The sequence below is a fragment of the Staurois parvus genome, unplaced genomic scaffold, assembly GCF_062004578.1.
Source record: "Staurois parvus isolate SC_StPar_1 unplaced genomic scaffold, SC_StPar_1.0 ptg000011l, whole genome shotgun sequence".
Classification (NCBI taxonomy): domain Eukaryota; kingdom Metazoa; phylum Chordata; class Amphibia; order Anura; family Ranidae; genus Staurois; species Staurois parvus.
Window position 1 is genome coordinate 17882984 of NW_028317807.1, and position 20949 is coordinate 17903932.

Here is a 20949-nt window from a genome sequence, read left to right on the forward strand (position 1 = left end):
AGTTGAATAAGGGGCAGCCGAAGATTGCCTTTTTGCAAAGAAAGGTTAATCATTGCATGGAGCAGGCATAGTACAGTAATGTCTTGCCAGAGAACTTACAGACAATAAAAATGCTGGTAAGAACCTTAGAGGAGCGTAGTAACTCAGCTTCTAGGGAGTAAAGTGTGTAGCAGCAGTAGCCAGGCATAAGATGGCTAAGGAATGCTATAGCCTTAAATGCAACCCTTCGAATGTTCAGGGAGTTAACAGCAATAAAATCAGATAACCGAACTGTATAAAATATGGTAATGCATATATGATCTGTAAAAAGGGAGTAATATAACCCATTACACTGCCCAGCTGGAAGAGTATCCCTTATGTGCAAGGTATGGGTTGTGTTGCAATGTAAAATTTTTTGAAAGTCATATCTCCATGCAGTGGAACAGAAGGAACACCCCATGTGCCATAAATGCAGAATAAAATTAGGGAGACCACATTCTTTCTGCAAACAGCAAGGGGATCTGCAAAAAAATAAGGGATAGGAAAGAGGACATAACTAAAAGAATCTTTGTGTACCTCTCTAGAAGGAAGATTGAAGGAAAGATCAGTTCAAGACGTTATCTAATAGATCTTGTACATAAGGTAGGAAATGTCCATTCCACAGGAAATTGTGGTACTGGGTAATGAGGCATGAGCCGCCTTCCATCCTTGGCTGTCCCAATATGGTGTTCAAAGGAACTGCCAAAAAGAAACTCATCGTCAACAGACATGCACAAAAGGCATCTCTTTCCTGCGCCACAGTAGTGGACCAGGCTTTAAGCCACAAGATTCTGCACAGATACACAGGAAGTAAAGACATTCTCAAGAGTTGATGGATAACCAAGCTGTTCTAGAGGCTCCCAGGGCTTCCTGGTCGACGTGGAATGCAGCCGAAGGCGGAAGTGACGTCAACGGCTGGAACTGACGACCAAAGATGAAATCTTCAGTCTTTACATATATTTTTATCTTTCATGTATGTTTTTATTCCTGCTCATACATTACTTTCATGCGTTGTTGGTATCTGCATTCATATCAACCTACATTATAATTTTTTTTATAATAGGTCACCCTTCTTATGTCCTTTTAAATATGCCCTTTTTTATAATGAGAGTAAGCATGGTTTCCTTGAATATGCTTTTGAGCTTTAGTATTTTTAGTTATCTCCCATTTAGTGGCGAATTCCATCATAATCTGCCCCTGATGCCCATAAATACCATCTCCAAGATGGCTCCACTATGGCCTGAAGAAGGAGATGGCGTTGCCATCTTTGGATGTCAGTTTCGGTCGTTGACGTCACTTCTGCCTTTGGCTGCGTTCCACACCGACCAGGAAGCCCTAGGAGCCTCCAGAACAGCCTGGCAGCCAGCTCACAGCCACTATCACCGCGGTCTGAAACCTTTACTGAAGGCCATTCTTATTGTCCATGCCTTATGACTACCTTACCTTTGTGAGTGAATTGCTTTGATTTTATTAAATTGGTTATTTTCCTACTACACCCAGATGGCACTTGTTTTTCTCTTGCATCCTTGACAGAGTCTTCTTCTGCTCTTACTACAAGCTGCCTTACAGTGGACACTAAAAGACTGTATCATACTATTGACTCTCTCCCTTGTTAGTAATACTATCAGTGACACCTAGTAGCGATCAATTGTATCTTGTTCTGTTCACATGTTGGGTATCTATTTACTCAGCGAAACCTCGTCTTTTATATTTTACCAAAAATATGGGTAATTTATTGTGCTTGTTTGCCCCAAAATTCACTTAGTGTTTTTTACTGAAAAATTGGAACTACCACCATTTTATTCTCTAGGGTGTGTGCTTTCTGAAAATATATACTGTTTGGGGGTTTCAGTAATCTTCATGTGTAAAATGATTTTTTAAACAAGTGTGCAAAAAAATGCAAAAGTGACTGGCAGTGAAAGGATTAAAGTTATCAGGCAGGGGAAATAACCTCCTTTGTACAAAAGGCCAACCTTTTGCATTTTTGTGTATGCAAGCACTAGGCATATCCAACCAGAGACCAGTACTTACTGCCTAGATTAGACTCCATGGTATTTTACATGTGATGAGAAATTAAAGGAAGCAGATTCTTTAAATTTTGGCAGTGAAAAAGTCTCCAGATATTAAGGGTGCACCGAAATTTCAGTGGCTGAAATGTTTCCGCTGAAAACACTCCTTTCGGTCGTTGGCCGAAATATAAAAAAAAAACAAACAAAAAACACTGATACAGGTGCCGAAAAAACCCCGCCCCTCGCCACCGCTTGGTAGTTCTCAGCCTTACCTGAGAAACCATCGATCTCGGTGCTGGGCATAGAGATGAGTGAAGAAAAGATGGCTGCCACTCATCTCTATGCCCTTGGAGGACTGGAGCGAAGTCACTTCTCGTTTTGGCCATTTTTTTTCTTCTAAAGCACTAGATCAATGATTTTTTTTGATTGAATGCCTTACATTGCATATGAGAGATGTGGGGTCTTATTGACCCCACATCTCTCCATAAAGAGGACCTGTCACTAATTATTTCTATTACAAGGGATGCATGCATTTCTTGTGATAAGAATAAAATTGATTAAAATTTTTTAAAGGGACAGTGCAAAAAAACCATTAAATAAATAATAAAAAAAAAAAGTTTAAAGTTCCCCTGTCCCCCCGTGCTCGCATAATGATGATCGCATATGTAGGCCATGCCCACATATGTAAATGGTGTTCAAACCACACACGTGAGGTATCGCCACAAACGTCAGTGCAAGAGCAATAATTCTCGAACTAGACCTCCTCTGTAACTTTACACTGCTAACCTGTAGAAATTTTTAAAGCATCACCCATGGAGATTTTTAAAAATTTGCAGTTTCATGCAATTCCACTAGCAAGTGCAATTTTAAAGCATGACATGTTGGGTATCTATTTACTCACTGCAACATCCTCTTTCATATTTTACAAATAAATTGGGGTATATATTGTTTTTTTTTATCACAGTGTATTTTTTTCCAAAAAATATATATTCATTTATTAAAACTGTGCATTTCGGTTTAGTTTTTTGGCCAAGTGCATTTTGAATTTTCAGTTTTGGCACACCACTACCAGATATGTCAGGCTATATTGCTTCTAGCCTATAATTATAGTCAGGGAAGGAGGAGTGGGGATGGGCAAAAAAGCACTTGCCTCTGCTTTTAAAAGTAACCTAATAAAGTTATTTGGAACTTGGAATGTACCAGGTTGCCAGCTAATTTTCTTTATTGACACTTGTGGCTGTTTAGTCCCGGCTGATTCCAGCAGTGGAAATAGCCTCTGCAAAGAGATCAGATGGAAGTAAATTCTTATTACTCTTAGTACACAGCATTCTTCCAACTAGAGCATAAAACTTTTAAAAATCATATATAAAGTGCATTATTCACAAAACACAACATAACTGTCCATCAAAGTACTGAAAATGTTCAAAGTGCAAATTTTCTTCTTCCTTATAATATATTGGCTTCACTGGGTAAAGTGCTCCGTGCAAATTGTGTAACACAAGCATATAGATTGCACCATAATTCTTTAAATGTGAATTCTTCTGTGCTTCTCTCCACCACTGTGTGCAACCACCACACTTATACTCTAGTTGTAAGAGCACTGTATACTGAGAGTAATATTAATTTAAGCACAAATTGTGTGATATACAGCTGCTGGAGATTTGGGCACTAGTGTGGGTGTTAAAGGTTTAATTTGAAGGAAGTAAATTCTGCCTAAGACCTTGTTCACACTGGTGCTTTTTTGCTGCACTAAAACACACATTTCTAGCATGACAAAAGTGCACGAAAAATAGTTCTCACATCTCTGTGCTGAAATTTTTTTTAGTGTGCTGTGTTTTTAAAAAGTCTTGATTGGTGCATCTTTGAAAAACGCACCTTTCTTTAGTCAACTGAAACACACCAAAAAAATGCAGCAAAAATGCACCGCAAGTTTTTTTAAGCGCGTTTTTTGAGTCACGTGGCAATTTTTTCCCAGGTGACCAGGGATGAAAAATGCATGCAAAACGTATTGTGTGTTGCATTACATTTTAATGTAATGCATGAAGAATGCACTAAAAATGCGATATGCATTTAAAAAAAAATGCATATTGCATTTTATAACGCAACAGTGTGAACAGACCCCAAGTCACACAGGCCTCACGTTGCATACATGTAATGGAGCTCGGGGACTTGGAACAATGTTGGTGGAAGACCCTGCTCCAGAAGGAAAACATCAACTGAAGAGGAACTTCTGAGTTTCCACAGGGCCTACAGCCATCTGTCCCGTGTGTTCCTGTTCCCCATTTCACTGCAATCTTCCACTGGCAATGAGGGTCATTCCCTCTGGGTTATTCATGCACTGGACGTGGATTAAGGAGGAGTAGCATGTACAGTATGAGGGAATCGCGACCACCCAGGCACTAAAAGAGTTCCAATACCTATGTCTGATTAATGCAGCAGATCAAACAAAATGATTACGGACGTTGCCAGCAGAAAATGTCGGTCAGAAATACGCAACTAAGAGTCTTATAAACACTACATCCTTAGTCAAAGAGGAACATCTGGTAGCTAAGCAGGAAAAAGACCACCAAATTTGAACAAGTGAACATTATAAGAAGATTACCTGTAAAGCAGAGTAGCACACAGTTTTCCCTCAATAACATACAATGTCAAAGTCTGGGTACTAGATCTTGAAAGCTCTGTTGGAACCGACAGTGTTCAAATCTAGCTTACAACTGATAAGATCTGCCAGCACAGTACAGACAGGGTTAATTATGGGTATACAGCCACTGTTCAGCCTGCCATACAATTTTTTAAAAAAAAACAAGTAAAATGTAACTAGCAATTTTTAAATTATGCTATATAAATGAGAACATGTAACAAATATAAAGTGGGTGATATCCCATTTTGACTGCAAAGTGTACATACAATTTAAATGACCAAGAAGGGAAAATCAAAACGTGAGTGGGGGTCCAGGCAAGTTTTGCATATACATTATACTGCCTATATTTTTGGATCTAATGAGTGGTTTGATATGCCGTTTTACTGACGGTAACATCTGTTTGGGCATTTTATCATGCACCCATGTTACAATATTTATGTTGCGATAACAGACTGATATGCAAAACAGGGCCATTAACCTCACCTTGAACAACAACTTGGTTGCTGGGAACAAGTATCTGCTGTCCATCTGTTGTCTGTGCATACTGTAGTATTGTAGTTCCAGGCTGAGTTGCTGCTGTGTTTGCCATTGTTAATGTCTGAAGACCCTGAACTCCATCTGTACCATTGTTCGCTAGCTGTATTGCTCCTCCCTGAGTAATGGCAACTGGGAGACAAAAAGAAATTCAAAGTTAAAACATTTATATCAAGTAGACATTGTACAGTGAAAAAGCACTGTCATATGTGGCCTATGTTTTTCACCACTCCCTACAATATCCAAATTCTGCTTTCAGTCTAATGCCTCCATCTTTATGCAAATGCTCTTATGAATGTTCATGCACTGTAATCCGTTTCTCACTGAATTTGCTGTGGCATGCATTAAAATTAAGAGTTAAATTATCTTTTACTGTATCAAAGGCTCTGAAAACTAAGATTCAATTTTACATACCAAAAAAAAGAAAACAAAACAAAATCTTGCATACACCCCCCCCCCCCCCCCCCCCTGGTCACCAGAGCTAGTGTCTACAATTGGAAGTTTTCACCTCTATTACTTTCCTAGGGACAACCTGAAATTTTCTTTTACTTTCACTTTCAGTGATAAACAGGTTAAATATATAGGGTTAATCTGCCTAGAGGGGATACAGACAGTAATAAAAACCTGACTGGGGTATGATCCCTCTACACTCTGTCCAAAACTGAAAAAAAGTTTTGCCTTCAGTTATACTTTAAAGGTGAACATTAGTTAAAACATTTTTTCCATTTTTAGTCCAACCCCCTGTAATGCTTAAAAAAAAAAATCCCAATTTCTATCTACACTATCCATGTCATGTTCTAGTACTATCCACGACTTCCTCCTTGGTCCAACGTTGGCAGTCCAATTCAAGCAGAACAGTAACATCATTCTGCTTAATTCCTGTGAGACCAGTCTGTCGTTTAAACATCCCGTAGGAGCTGGGCTCACAGTACTACAAGACTGAGAAGGGCTCACATGTAACTATGTGAGCACACATCAGTCCTGGAATGGTGATGTCATCGGACTGGCAAAAAGACTGCGAGAAAAAAAAAAAAATACGCACAGTGCCTTGAATTCTTTTTAAACTTGGCAGTGCTACAGCTGTATATTAGCTGGGTGAGATCATTTAAGGCACTACTGCCCTTCATGAGGTCACTACTGTGCTGCTTTCTGTTCTCCTACGCAAAGAGAAGTCTGTAACATGAAGACCTGTAGTTTTTTTGCTTCATGCATTTTGTGGATCTGTGCTTGCTGCACCCCTTCACACTGCTTTTTGATCATTAACCCATCAGTCATCAGAGTGCAGCTCTGACATGAGGAAGCAAAGCTCTGATCCCCCATCAGAATTACCCCCCTCCACACAGAGTGGCAAATCAGTAATGCGGGAAAATCATCAGAAGGGAACCTATAGACAACACTGATGACTATTTCTAGGTCTATTGCTTGCCTTTTTTGGAACACAGCTTTCGCAGTTCAGGTCCTCATTAAAGCAAGTGTTCTGTCAAACCTATACATATTTTTTCTGTGTTGTACTGAACTAGATCATTATTATTTAGTAGTATGTTGACATCTAGTGAAGATTTGAGGCCACTACACTGTCTTTATCTATTGGATTTTAGTTGCTCCCTCCTTTGCTAGCTTGACCCTTCCCATTCCCTCAGTCAGTATTAGACCATCACAGAGAGAGGGATCCTTTATGTGAGTGGCTGGCTGGCTGGCTAAATACCAAGCAAGGGCAAGGTCCACCTGGCCATAGGGCCTGAAGAACTTCTCAAAGGAGCTTGGAGAGTGACAGACTTCCAATTGACAGCAATGGCTGTGAGGGAACCCACACAGCATGATCTACCATGGAGATCTGACGGTCTGTGCTGATCTACATTAATCTTACAGTACAGGTCATAGGCTTGACATTCATAGACCCTGGAACGTCCCCAAGCAATGAAAAGAAAGGGCGGGCAACAAGGCAAACAGAACTGTACCAACAGGCCCAACAACAAGACAGGCCAACAGATCTAATTCAGTGTGCTGCTGCAAGAAAACCTTCCAGTAAAAAGCTGCATCCACAGAAGCTTGGATGTCTATCTGGTAGAACCTGGAGAAAAGATGAACTCAAGAACTTAGAAGTCAATAGCCTGTAAACCACACCTGAACCAGACCACACAACTCAGAAATCGCACAGGACTCTTTTAATATACATTGCCAGTGCAGCAGACATATGTGAACAGACACCATAGGAAGCATTGTTATTTCACATATCATGTAGATTGGATGCGGTTAAAACTGCATCCAATCCGCATTTATGTGAATCAGCAAAAAAACCCCAACAAACTTTGTATTAGAGATCATCCGAACAGTTTCCTGATGCGCGCAAAGTGTGGTTTCTGCAGGATCCCAAGGAAACACAGGGTGCTGTAGGGGTAGCCTAACCCAGTGTTTCTCAACCTTTTTTCAGCTAAGACACCCTTTAAAATTTTGGACAGTCCCGAGGCACCCTTTAAAATTATAGACACCCCATTCTAAAATGTGAAAAACTATAGTTTTACATAAAACATAGAAAATAGGATATAAAATGAGCGCTAGTTAAGCTGCTAGCAATCAAGGTATACCTCCTATCCTCTAACAAATTCTCATAAAATGGATGCAGTGCTAAAATGATAAATAGTAATAAAGTAAAATGAAGCAAACGCCAGTGGGCATAAAGGTGATAAAGATCATAAAACATCCAAATTTGACATATAAAGCGCAAAAACAATAATCAATAGACTGTAGTCAAGTGATAATAGTGGTGAATATGAAGTCCACTGAGGCAATAATTCAATTCCGTAAATTCCGTGACTTGAGTGATAAGAAAATGGTAACGTGAATGCACTAACCAGAAGCGCAATCTTTTTGCGCATTTGTGTAAAAGGTAAATCCCGTCAGAATCATCTGGATATGGATAGGACCAAGGCAATCATCTGGCACACCTCAGCATACAAGTTGATTATCGGACCATACGCACATTCTCCAGGGACATCTCATCATATGTTCATGACCGATGGACAGGGACCCACAAATCGTACCACCTTAAAAGGTTTGTGTAATAACAAGCCAAAAAAAGTTCTTGATAGTGTAGTAATTTTATTTAAATGGGTGTAAAAACATAGACTGCACTCACATCTGGCAAAAAATACTGGCAAACACGAGATTCCAAAGATGGCCGCTGGCCTTCCTAACGGCCTCAGCAGCGTGACGTACACAGCTAGGCTCCTCCCAACGCGTTTCGTGCCCGAGCATGTCTTTAAAGGGCTATAACACAGCAACACCCACACATGTAGGATACCCAACATTAGAGGTGATTTATTCTTCCAAAGCAAATACACTTTTGCACACTGGTAATGGCTAGTATTCCAGTGTTTTTCTCCCTCAGTTTTTATCCATCACTGAGCTAATGTGACACCAGCACTGATGGAGAGGGGCGGGGGAGGGTCAAACAAGGAGGCTGTGCAGGCATCTGACATCCTCCTTAGCAACTGATGATGTCATTGGTTGTCAGGATGCTGGCGGCTAGAAGGTCGTAATGGTGCACAATGAAAACCTGTGCCTTTGTGTAACTAAAAGGCAGGCTTGTTCCACCCGCTGGCTTGTATACAACTTTTGAGCAACTTGTAGACATTTTGCCAAGGCACCCCTGAAGACACCCCAAGGTGCCTGGGCACCCTGCTTGAGAAAGGCTGGACTAACCCAAGAAAAAACCTGGAATAAAGTTTTTTTGTTAACAAGCGAAAATAAAACCAGAGGCTTTTAGAACAAAATGGAAAATGCAAAACCTGTCTTGTCCTTCAAGACAAGTCGCAATTATAGGAAGGCCAGAATACGAGGCACGGAAAAACCTCTAGGATAGCAGTGCCTGTGCTGACACCAGGCAAGAAAGATTTCCAGGTGTGATGTAAATTTTCTTGGAAGGGGTTTTTAAGGCTTTGAGCAATGTGGAAATGAGTCAGGAGATATCCCTGTCCTTCAAGACCTATGATTCAACAGCCATGCAGTCAAAGCCAGAGACTGGGAAGCAGAATAGAACAGGGGGTCCTAAAATAGAAGGTCTGGATTGTTTGGAAGAGGCAGGATCATGTTCTAGAAGTTTGATTATGTCTGTGTAACAGGTCCCTCTAGGCAAGAGTCACTGGTTTCTTCCTTTGCTTTATTTAGAGGATCACTTGAGATTGAATTCACATTTAAGTTAAGGCATTTATGAACCGGAATGGAGTCCAGGGAATTATCAGGGCATCTGAAGCCAGTTCTAGAGGATCCTTGGCCCTGGCTTCAAACAGAAGTAACTTGTTTTTGAATCTATAGGTCAGAAATGTCCACATCTGGAGTTCGCCACTTCTGACTTAGAAAAATGAAGATGTCAAGATGCAATGACCATGCCCCTTGGTCCAGGTGGTGATGGCTGAGGTAACCCGCCTTCCAACTATCCACTTCTGGGATGTGAACAGTAGGGAGGACAGGACAATGTTTCTCTGCCTATAAGATGATCAGACCTACTCCTATAAGGCTGGCTGACTCCTGGTACTCCCCTGGTGGTTGATATGAGCTACAGCTGTGGTGTTGTCTGATTGTACCCTGTTCAAGTGAGCTTAACCACTTCAAGTCCGGACACTTTTACCCCCTTCCTGTCCAGGCCAGTTTTCAGTGCCATCACACTTCGAATGCAATTGCGGGGTCATGTAACACTGACAGATAAAACTTTATTTTGGTGGTATTTATTCACCACTGAGATTTTTCTTTTTTTTTGCTATATAAATGAAAAAGTCCAAAAAGTTTCAAAAAAAGTGTTTTTCTTATAAAATTTTGCAAATAAATAATCTTTCTTCATAAATCTTGGCCAAAATTTATTCAGTTATCTTTTTAGGAAAAAAAAAAGAAAAAAAATCCAAATTAGTTTATAACCAAAAATAATTTTTCACAATTCTTTTTACATTTTTATTTGTTTTTTTTTTTTTTGTTTTTTTTACATACCGTCACCCTAGCAGTAGTGTCACCATTTTTTTGTTTTTCACAGATTGCTTTTACACCCATAAAGGCTGTAAAAGCAATACTTTCTCCTTCTCTCTGGCTGCAGCCATTGAGAAATACTGTGTGAGCTGTGATTGGTCACAGCTTGTCACATGGTACAAGGCTGTTGTGAATAGCCTTGTACCATGTGACCTCTGTGATCATTCACAGACTTCACACGTAGTAAGCAATGTCAGAAGTGACATCTTGTTTACTACTCTGCATGTGATCACTGATTGGCCAATCAGTGATCATATGATCGCGACCTCACACAGAGGTCCAGTACAACGATCAGTGTTCCCGTGTCCGGAGGACACAGCGAGCACCATTCTGCACGCTACCAGGGAGCGCGCACAAGCCGGGGGGGGGCGGGGAGGCTGTTTATAAACGGCCACCCGCCCCTGCACTGCTCCCGTCCGGCTGTTTATATACATGGGCCGGACAGGAAGTGGGTAAAGATGGGGGATCCAGTGATTCAGAGTTAGTTTTACCCCAGAGTTCCAGGATTTTGATGGGGAGCTTGGCAGCTTTGACATGACCATGTCCCCTCCCCTGAACTGTGAGGTATCTGTTATCACCCTCCATGGGTGTGGTAGAAGTGACTTGCCCATTGTCAAAGCTTGATTGTAATTCACCCAGCTAGAGAGGTGCATAGGGAGGTAGAGAAAAGTAGTGTGATTGTTCTATTACAACAAGATATTGCGTTGGAGAGCCCTTGAATGGAATTAAACGAAGGGGACAGTCTCAAATGAGGCTACCATGAGGCCTAGAACTCTCAGAGAATTTCACTGAGCAATGCGTCTTTTCTTAGGATACAAGCATGAGATCCAAGAGAGAGGCTTTTGTTTTTTGGAAGAAGACTTTTGCCTGAACTGTATTCCGAATGAAGCTAACTATGCTAGATGAAGGAAAGATTGGAGAGCAAGCGTTTGATTATCCAACCGAAAGTCTGAACCATTCTGAGTAGTCTTTGCAGATAGCTGAAAAGGTGATGAATCCTTTAGAAAAAGGTTGTCTAGGTACCGTTACGTGAATTCTTTAGAATTCTCAAGAAAGGGTGCCAAGTGAATATTCTCGATGGGATAGGTAAAATGGTAGTGCAACAAATTGGAAATGTGCAATGCAGGAATCACTAACGGGGGAGGTAAATGGGAATATGTAGATAAGCATACTGAACCATCATGATCCTGTCCTCCAGAGGGGCTGGAACGACTAATCCCTGGGACAAGAGATGGTTCAGCGCATTCTGCAAATCTAACTGTCCTGTCCTTGAGGGTGTGACGACCAGCAAAGCTTTGGCAATGTCCAGTCACCTAAACGTAGCAGCCTATAACTCAGGGTGTGGGAATATCCAGCCTATGTCCTGTACTGTACAATTAAGATATTTTGATTCCTGGAGTTCAACTTTAAATAGATGAATCATAAAGCATAACTAAGTTTGTAGGTGTTTCAAAACATTGCCAGGTACAAAAAAAGGTTTGAAATTGTATAGGGAAAATAGTCATAGATGACAGCTACATTCTACTTGTCTGAGTTTTGAAAAAGTGGAACATTAGCAAAAAAAAAAAAAAAAAAAATCCCTGTTCGTATTTTGTATTAACTGCAGAATAGTCATACTACATCATTTCTGCAATAAAGGTGTCTTATGCCTCATTAACGGGCACATAAACCTGTGGCCCATGCAAAGGGCATGTATGCCCACATGGAACACCTGTGCATCCCGAACACCCATGAGGGCATGCACGGCCCTCACATGAAGTTTTACCTTCCTTTTTCCAAATCCTTTTACAGTGTTCACTGAGCTGTGCGTGTAAACAATCCCAGCATTTGCCAAGTGCCAGAGATCACTTAACTCTGATGTGCATGCATGCCAGCCAATGAAGATGGTAGGAGGTCCCAAACCAAGAAGAAAAAAATGGGTATAGATATCAGCATTGGCGAGGGAGCACACTAACGTTGCTTTGCTGGAGTGGAGGCATTTGTGCACTTTACTATATTGGCACGCATGTAAAATAAACTTTCTCATAGAAATAAAAGCATCAGAATTCATGCTTCTATGAAATTCACTTACACTTAAAATGTTTGGATAGTTACACTGCATGCTTTAAAAATAAAAAACTGATGGTAAGAAATCTGCACACTACATACTGTACTGGCCACTGCTGGTTTGGTAGATGGGTGTTGGTACTGTTACTGTTGTGATGGCAGGAGCAGAAGTCTCCTCTTCAGATTTTTCTTCTTCAATTCTTGGTACCCCAGGTGCATCTGAAGAAAGGTCATTTAAAATTTTTCTGTGAAGAGAAATTTAAATAATATCTCACAAGCTGTATTCTGTTGGGAACACAAAGACAAACAAAAATAAAGCACTACTGTAAAGAAACATGGTCACTTGTCCATGAAGGGGAAGGTAATATATTTAGAAGAAAAAAAACTATTCACACCCAGACTGCCAAATAATCTTGTTGACAGAGCTCCTAGCTCCTCTGCAGCCAGTGCCAAGATCAGCTGTGTTGGTAACCCAGGGCTGACATAATTCCCCTGGTCATTTGTTCACGCTTGGGCCTAGTGATTGGCTTCAGAGGGGAGCAGGTCACAAGCTCCCTATACGAAGAGGTATTCTCACCAGCTGCAAAGACGCAAAGAGTTGCAAAGGAGCATGGGTAAGGTTGTGCTTTAACAGGTTAATGTAATTTTTAATATTATTAAAATCTGCAGCTTCTATTAAAGCATTACCCGTTGATCCTGCCCTGAAGATCCTTGTTTGGGTACTTCCTATTATAGGGCACTGTTGTTTTGTCCCTATCTACTAACTATACTCCTGCAAGGTCACCCTGGAACATGGGCTTCCAATGGGGACTTCAAGTGGCCGCATCAAAACAGATTACACAGGAGTGGTCTACAGACATCATCAGGAATCCCACCCGAGAAATTGAATGCAGCCATTGCTGGAGTGTGCATATCTGCATTGCACTATTTTGCTCAAAATCGCCTTAAAAACTCCTACAACGGTTAAATGTAGGACATTGCCAAGACACTGCCAGTCAATTCAAACCCCCTCGCATGCGCACTCTTTCCCCTAACGCAGTAGTTCTGAGCTCAGCAATGCTGTAACAAGGAGATAGTGAACCACATACGTGTGGGGGTTTGAGAGTTCGCTCCTGTGATGGTGGAGGTGATCACTAACAGCTGGGAGAGTTTTAGCAATGTCCGAGCAACAAGGCAGGACAGGATAATGCCATTTTTCAGAGTTTTCCTTCCAAACTTCAGGAGGAATGTGAATAATCTACAACTTTAGCAAAAAGGCATTATTTAATTTTGTCAAACCTGCACGGTTTGTTTCTATCTACAGTTTTCCCTTAACTGCATAGGCAGTTTTTTTGGTAAAGGTGAACTATCCCTTTTAATTATATTCTCGCTGCAGAAACAGACCCCATTGCTAAAGAAAAATTACACTGTACATGCCCCTGGCCAACACCGTATTGTTAAACCCCGTGCAAAGCAATAAAGTAAAATCATTAACCCTGGGAGGCCAAGCTTTAACAACGAAGTACTTGCAAGTAAATGTAAGTCATCATACCAAGAGCAAATCATAAACGTGGAGTATTGTTTTGAAACATATGTGGATGCATCTGGAGCTGCAAAACGTGCAAGGCTAGAACTAGGGGGAAAACCTAGGCAACTTCCTATATTTTTTCTTTTGCAGTAACTATAGCATTGCTAATCACATTCCACTTTCTGCTAGACTATGTATGCATTATAGTAGGACAAATCATCAAAAAATAAAACTGGGCAAAAAGAGTAGAGCACACAGAGTTTCAATAAATACTGTCTGCTGTTAAGCTTTTAAAGCGGAGTTCCAGTCTACTAGACAACATTATACTAATAACATCATCGAGATTGTTGTTATTCACTAGATCCACAATTGATATTTCTGCCCATGTATACATCATAATTACTTACAAAATGATTAGTTCTCTTTTCTCTCCCTCAATTCCAGCTGTACCCAAGGAGAATGTGGGCACAGCTGAAGTCGGCCTGGCTTCATTTTCTGGATTTCGTACAGCTGTCTACTCAGCATGCACCTCCCAATCTCGTGCCTGCGCAGTAATAACACTGCGAGGTGCCCTTTGTTGCTCTGTCTAGCAATCGTACCCGCCAGAAGACTACTGGGATCGATAACAGATATCCCAGGAGTCTTCGTGCCAGGCTGAAGACATATTCGCCTAGGCAGCTGCAACCGGAATTCGCGGGGAAGACTATTTGAAAATGTTCTTTAAAAATTTCAGCCTATAACTATCCAAACATTGTAGCACTATGGGTGACCATTAGAATCTTGCTATATATTAAAAATGAGTTAAACTCCACTTTAAGAAGGTATAGAAAAATTTTAGGGAACAATTCTGATGACATCATTCTTCCAAGATATATCTAGAATACAGTGGGATGATGAGTAATAGGCATCTAATTTTTTTATATTTGTCTTGCCAATGAAGAATTTTCCCGCACAATTGGTTGCACTTGTTGTAGGGCTACCCATGAGACTGTATATTAACTTTTAGGTCTCATTCACACAGGGTGTATTAAAGCATACGCCCACAGAGGGCCATGTTTACCCACATAAGGATGCACAGGTGTTCCCTAGATCCCCGTGCAGGCAGTCCCACTAATATTAACTGGTACAAAGGCACTGCACGGACACAGCCATTGCTCCCAATCTGACATCGGAGTTGTTGTGTGTTCCTGAATGCACACAGTGTGAGTTCGGGGATGCACAACTGCACCTACATGGATGTCAACCTGGGAGCATCAATGGAACTGCCTGCATGGGGATGCATGAACCCCTGTGCATGCCTGTGCTGATAAAGCTGGCTCTCCACAGCAGTATGCTTTAGTACGCCCCCTGTGAAAGAGGCCTTTGACTTAACATCAGACATGTCAAATGAGTGCTTTTTTAGGACGCATGCAGTCCTTTCAACCTTTATTAGGAGCCCTTTTTACCACCCCTTATACTTACCAGAGGCCAATCTCGATCTAGTGATGTGCACGAGTATGAAGGCTCTCTCAGCTCTCCCCCTCCTCACTGGCTTAGAAACAGCATCAGGAGCTATTGGTAATTGTCCATCACAGCCAGTGAGGAGGGAGCGGGGGGCAGAGCTGAGCCACATTCTTTGTGTCTTATGGACACACAGAGTGGGCTTGGGAGCAAGCAAATACGAGTGCCCCAAAGGAAGCAGATTGCTATGGTAGGCACACAGTGAGGGGAAGGAGCCAGGAACATTTGGGGGGAAACCAAGAAGAGGAGGATTGGGGTTGTTCAGTGCAAAACCATTGCACAGAGCAGGTAAGTATTACATGTTTGTTATTTTAATAAAAAAAAAAAATCAACCACTTTAACTACAGAGCTAAAAAAAATTTCATGCAAAGAAAACCTGTTCCCAGTCCATGGGAACACCAACGCCCTCAAGTATCTTAGGAATAGCACCAAGCCCCACATTTACTCTGTTATCACCGCAAAGCACTGCATGTTCTGCCATTTTAATTTGAAACTCTGTCTGCTGTATCATAGCAACTCTGTAAAAACATGGCTAGAGCTAAACAAATGCACACCCAAGGCAGCCTTGGTTTACATTACATAGGCCTCAGAGAGCATGCAGGACAGAGTAAGACTGAGATGAAAAGGCTATATCATCATATATGGGAGGTAGAGCAAGTTTAGAAGGGCAGCCTAATATTGGAATCCAGTCACTCTGACAGTGAAATTTCACACAAAATAATTACTTATTACCTGTAGGGACTAAAGTTAGGAAAATCCTAGCATGCAAATGTAATTTGTTGGATGTCCATGACCTGGTTACAGGTTCACTTTGAAGTAGAATGTTAGTCTTAATTGTATCTCTGAATAAAGCAATCATTTTTTATTACTTACATATTTAATAATGTGCCTGGCAAAAAAAATTACTCTTGGCATCCTTGAGATGCCAGTCACAGCTCAGACATGCAGAAAATCTCATGAGATGAGTGGTCCTGGTGAGATTCTAAAGTTTTTTTTATGTGCATGAATTGAATAACATAAGTGTTAACAAATTCTCTCTCATCCTCCCTTCACTGAACATCACATGTCAGACTGTGTTATAAGGAACTGAAATTGATTGCAATGAAATTAAAGGGGGATATTTTAATTATGTTTTCTGAATGAATTTCAGAAAAAACCCACACACTTTAGGCCCCTTGCACACTGGTGTCATAGTTTACCGATGTTTACTCAGGAACCTAATGCCCATGTACATGGGGCCAAAAACTGTGTTTAAAGGCCTGAGTAATGTTGAGTATAGATGAGGAAAGGTGTGTAACTGTATAGACAAGTAAAACTCTTCTTCATTGCCAGTAATGTAATATACTCATTTATACTCTCATAAACATGCTTATAGATGAGTAAACATGTATGAGAGTAAACGACTGCACTCAAATGTAAAATTTTCTATTTTTGTTTTACTGCTCTGCACTCAACGTACTACTAATCTTTACTTAGCTGTGTGAAATGTCCCATAGACAACAATGCATCTCATTTCAGAACAGTTTAAAAACTCAGCATTTTTTTTTTAATTCCTGCGTTCAACAGACCTTCACATTTTGACTTACTACAGCTTGCCTCAGGTAGTAAAGAAATATGGATGGAGTGAACAAAAAGTGCATGGCTATTGTTTACCGATAAAACATACCTGTAGGATGGTCGTCTTGACAAAATTTCTCTGCGTTTCTGCGAATCTGTAACACTATCAACAGATTCTTGTGAGTCTTCACTCTCTGCAATTGTTGATATCTGACAAAAACAAAGCACATTTCTAGTCCTATTTTTCAAATTAGATACCTATTATATTAAAATACTAGAAAAGGCAATTGGCCTTAAACAGCAATCTCAAAACTAAACTCCAGGAATTTAGGTACTTTGTAAAATGTACAGGATTACATATGGGTTAGGTCCAACAAGGTGCATGCCACCTCTTGGACTTTTCTTTATATTTTCCAAATGCTCCGAGCATAGCTATTGCTATACTTCTGGTACTCTGACAGCAGACCATCTGGTCCCAGCTTCTACAGCTGCAGTCGCTCTATCTTTTCTTACATTTCCCTACTATTGTCTGGCTCTGAGTTTCAATGGAGAAAAACCAAGCTCTACTAAACATAATTGTAGAACAACTTTAATTTGTACACAACAGTTTTCTACCATGTATCGAGAACAAATATACACTTTCAATATGAAAATGTGCATATTGCATTTTTTTTTTCATATAAAGCAAAACCCAGAACAACAAAAAGCAAAAACTACACAAACCTAAAAGGCCAGAGGGCATACAGGGCATCTACACATTGTTTAACATTAAATTCATATATTAAGCACAACACACTAAATACGGATTACTGAAGTGACTTACTTGTACTGTCTGCACTTGCGGGGACTGGATGACAGATGGCTGTGCAGCTTGAATAACCCCATGTACTTGAACTGTTTGCCCATTAGGAAGTTGAACCAAAGTCACCGTGGGAGGTGAGGATGTTGCATGTGCAGCTGCCATGGAAACCTTACAGTAGAAAAAAAATAAAAAATAAAAATCTTATAAACTAGAAATGACAGCACCATTATGTAAATAGGGTGATCTTCATAGAATTGCAATTCTCAGTTTTTCCTATGTGCATTCAGAGTCCTGACTGTCTGGATGTATTAATAATGTGAACCTTCACAGATTAGACAATTCTAAACATTCAGGAGATTTTCAAGAACCAAAACGTAATGAAAAGTATCAGAATAAACTAGTTTTCCCAATCCCTCATCTCCAATTAGGATTTTAGGAACCAGATGTGCACTTCTACTGATTATATAAATGGTCTGCATATGAAAGACAAGTGTGGTGCTTGAGCCAAAAAAAGCATTGCGCATGCAATTAGAACACAAAGCTGTGCGCATTCATTTGTCTATAAAGTTTGCAGAAGAGCATTTTCCCATGCAAACTGAGCAGTGTGTTCAAAGGCTAGAAAGCATAAAAAATTAGTCAATAACTGGGAGAAGAGTGTTTATGGAGGGTGGCTGCTAGCCTTAAATGCAGCCAGACGGGATATCTGTCAGGAGCCATGTTACATAGGGGCATCCTGCATCAACTAAGAAAGCACAATAAAATAAAAGTAAAAGCTGGAACACAGATGGTCAAAAAAGGGGAAATTTAATTTTCCAGTAAAAATGTCATATCTGAGTACAGTACAGGACACAAAGTATTAACATACCACAGATTGTAGACATGTACCTCCAGATGTTTGAACACTGGCAAACTCAATTTCATCCCGGGTCACATCAGCATTATGGTTACCCTCCAAGGGCTGGTTGTATCTCTAACGCTATATAAATTATACCGAACTGCATTGTGTGGTGGGTGTGATCAAACAGTGGGAGGTTCTTAAAGGGGCAATAAATACCAGTAGTGCATTATGTGCAAAGCTTAAGGATGCGCCATGTACAGAGTGCAGTTACACTGTTCCCTATGCACAGAGTACAGAGATTCGGGGTACAGAATACAGTGTTGAGGAGTGCACTACATATAGAGTGCATCTCACCAACCGAGCCCTAGCACCTCCAAGCAGTGTACGCAGCTTTGCCTCTCTCTCACTTGCAGAGAGAACACTGGTAGGAATCAGTGCACCTGGGCACACATGGGGATCAGAGTGCAGATTACCACGTGATGCCCTATTCCACACTGCATCTCCCTGGTCTCCACTGTGAGTGCAGGGCAGGCAGAGATCTGCAGGATCTGCCAAGAGGAGAGCTGTCCTTGTAAACAGAAGCCTTCTGTGTTTACAATGACAGTGGTGAGCGGGGAGCGGAACGCAACAGTCGAAAATTTCAGCTGCAAAAAAAAAAAAGCCCTGGGTGCGAGGTCCACAAGAAATGGCCTGGTGGGCTGGATTCAGCCTGCAGGCCTTGTGTTAGACACAACTTTAGAGGATATGCCCCTTGGCTGCCTCCCCTCTAAGTCTTACCCCACTCAGTAAGTCCTCAATTTTGTAGCAAGCAATGGAAGAAAACCAAGAAATGGAAAGGTATCTCTAATGTGTCTACTTTACTTCAAGATATGGAATTTACAGGTAGATTAAAATTCCTCTTATCTTAATTGTACAGTACAGGACACAGACAGAATATCATTCACCACAAGACATCCCCAAGAAAGGAATAGGAAGATGGACAAAAATGAGGCAAAGAGAACTGTGCTACAAGGTTTAGAAGATCCAACCTCAGGGAACTGCTGCGAAAACCTGCATCAGCAGAAGCTTGGATGTCCACTTAGTAAAACTTTGAAAATGTACAAACAGGAGAGCAGGTGGCAGCTTTATACGACTGGACTATAGAGGCTTGGTGCTGAAATGCCCAAGAAACTCCCATCAATCTGGAGGAAAGGATGTGTAAAAGGGCAGAAGGAGCAATTTGACAAATGCTCTTGCAGATAGCTTTCATATCTGTCGTGCAATGATGGACTTTGAAGCAAGGTGTCCCCCGATGAGGTCCAGAGCACAGGACAAACAGAAAATCTGTCCGTTTGATTGGAGCAGTAGCCTTGAGGTAAACTTCAGACTACATCCAGGCAGGGTAGAGAGTTTTCCTTTAGATGCTTAGGTTCAGGGCATACTGATCGGAGGGCAATGGTCTCAATGAGGTGGAATGCAGACTACTTTTGGTAGAAAGGATGACCTTGGGCATAAAACAACCTTGTCATTATGAAGACTGAGGAAAGAGCCACCAGTTCACAATCGCGCCTGGAAGGCATGATAGAGACCAAAAAAGGCTACTTCCCATGGGAGATCCTCTAGGGGAAAACTATCCAAAAAGATGGTTTTTGTAGGGCAGAGGAAACCAAGTTATGATCCCAAGGAAGCACAGGGTGCTGCTAGGTATGCTTAATACAAGATACATCTTGAAGAAGGCTTTTTTCAAGGGAAAGTGAAGCCAGAGGCCTTTGAAAAAGAAGGGGAAAGGCCAAGACATGACCTTCAGAATTACTTATAGCGGAGTTCCAGCTGAGAAAAAAAAATAAAATAAAAAAGTCAGCAGCTACAAAAAAACTGTAGCTGCTGACTTTTATAATACAGCCACTTACCTGTCCCTCAGTCCAGCGGTGTCCTCACCACCACTGGTTTCACTGCCCGTCTTCCCCTCTGGTGCCGGCATCTTCAGTGTGAGCACCCGGCTGTGACAGCTTGCGGCTTCACAGCCGGGTGCACACTGCGCATGCGTGCAAAGTGCTGCTGAATGGCCCCATAGTCTTCTGGGACTTGTCACGTGTCCCAGAAGACTACGGGGAGAGATGGGAGTGGGGGGGGGGGGCCTTAGGCGATCATAGCGAAAGTGGTAGCGGGTACCCGTCAAATTCGGGTACCAGCTCCCCAAAGGTGCCAATCTTTAATGGGAAGCAAGGGAAAAAGCCTTAAAGCTGAACTTCCCCTTTTGGGTAGAGCTCCGCTTTGAGGCAAATTTCTGGTCAAGACCTGATTGTAGAAAGGCCAGAATGCGAGGTACAGAGAAATGTCTGGGACTGAACTGCCCGTTTTCACACCAGGTGAAAAAAAAAACAGCAAGGTAAAAATCACTGACTCAGAAACCCCTCTATGCTTTAATACCGGAGTTTCAACAGTCATGCCAATAAACACAGAGGCTGAGAAGCAGGATGAAATAGAGGGCCATGAGATAGC

The 20949-nt window shown here is 41.3% G+C and overlaps 1 protein-coding gene across 4 annotated transcripts in view; it reads right to left on the reverse strand.

Moving 5' to 3' along the window:
• CREB1 (cAMP responsive element binding protein 1) overlaps positions 1 to 20949 on the reverse strand; it is a 121357-nt gene that overhangs the window by 17233 nt on the left and 83175 nt on the right. For 3 of the 4 annotated variants that reach the window (XM_089671174.1, XM_089671191.1, XM_089671182.1), the window contains 4 exons: positions 17652 to 17798; positions 16938 to 17038; positions 12367 to 12509; positions 5152 to 5334 (listed from right to left, as the gene is read on the reverse strand). In XM_089671174.1, coding sequence (XP_089527300.1) covers positions 5152 to 5334; positions 12367 to 12509; positions 16938 to 17038; positions 17652 to 17798 — 574 coding nt within the window. Of the gene's footprint in view, positions 1 to 5151; positions 5335 to 8054; positions 8133 to 12366; positions 12510 to 16937; positions 17039 to 17651; positions 17799 to 20949 lie in introns of those variants that run through there. The other variant, XM_089671199.1, reaches the window with a different exon arrangement.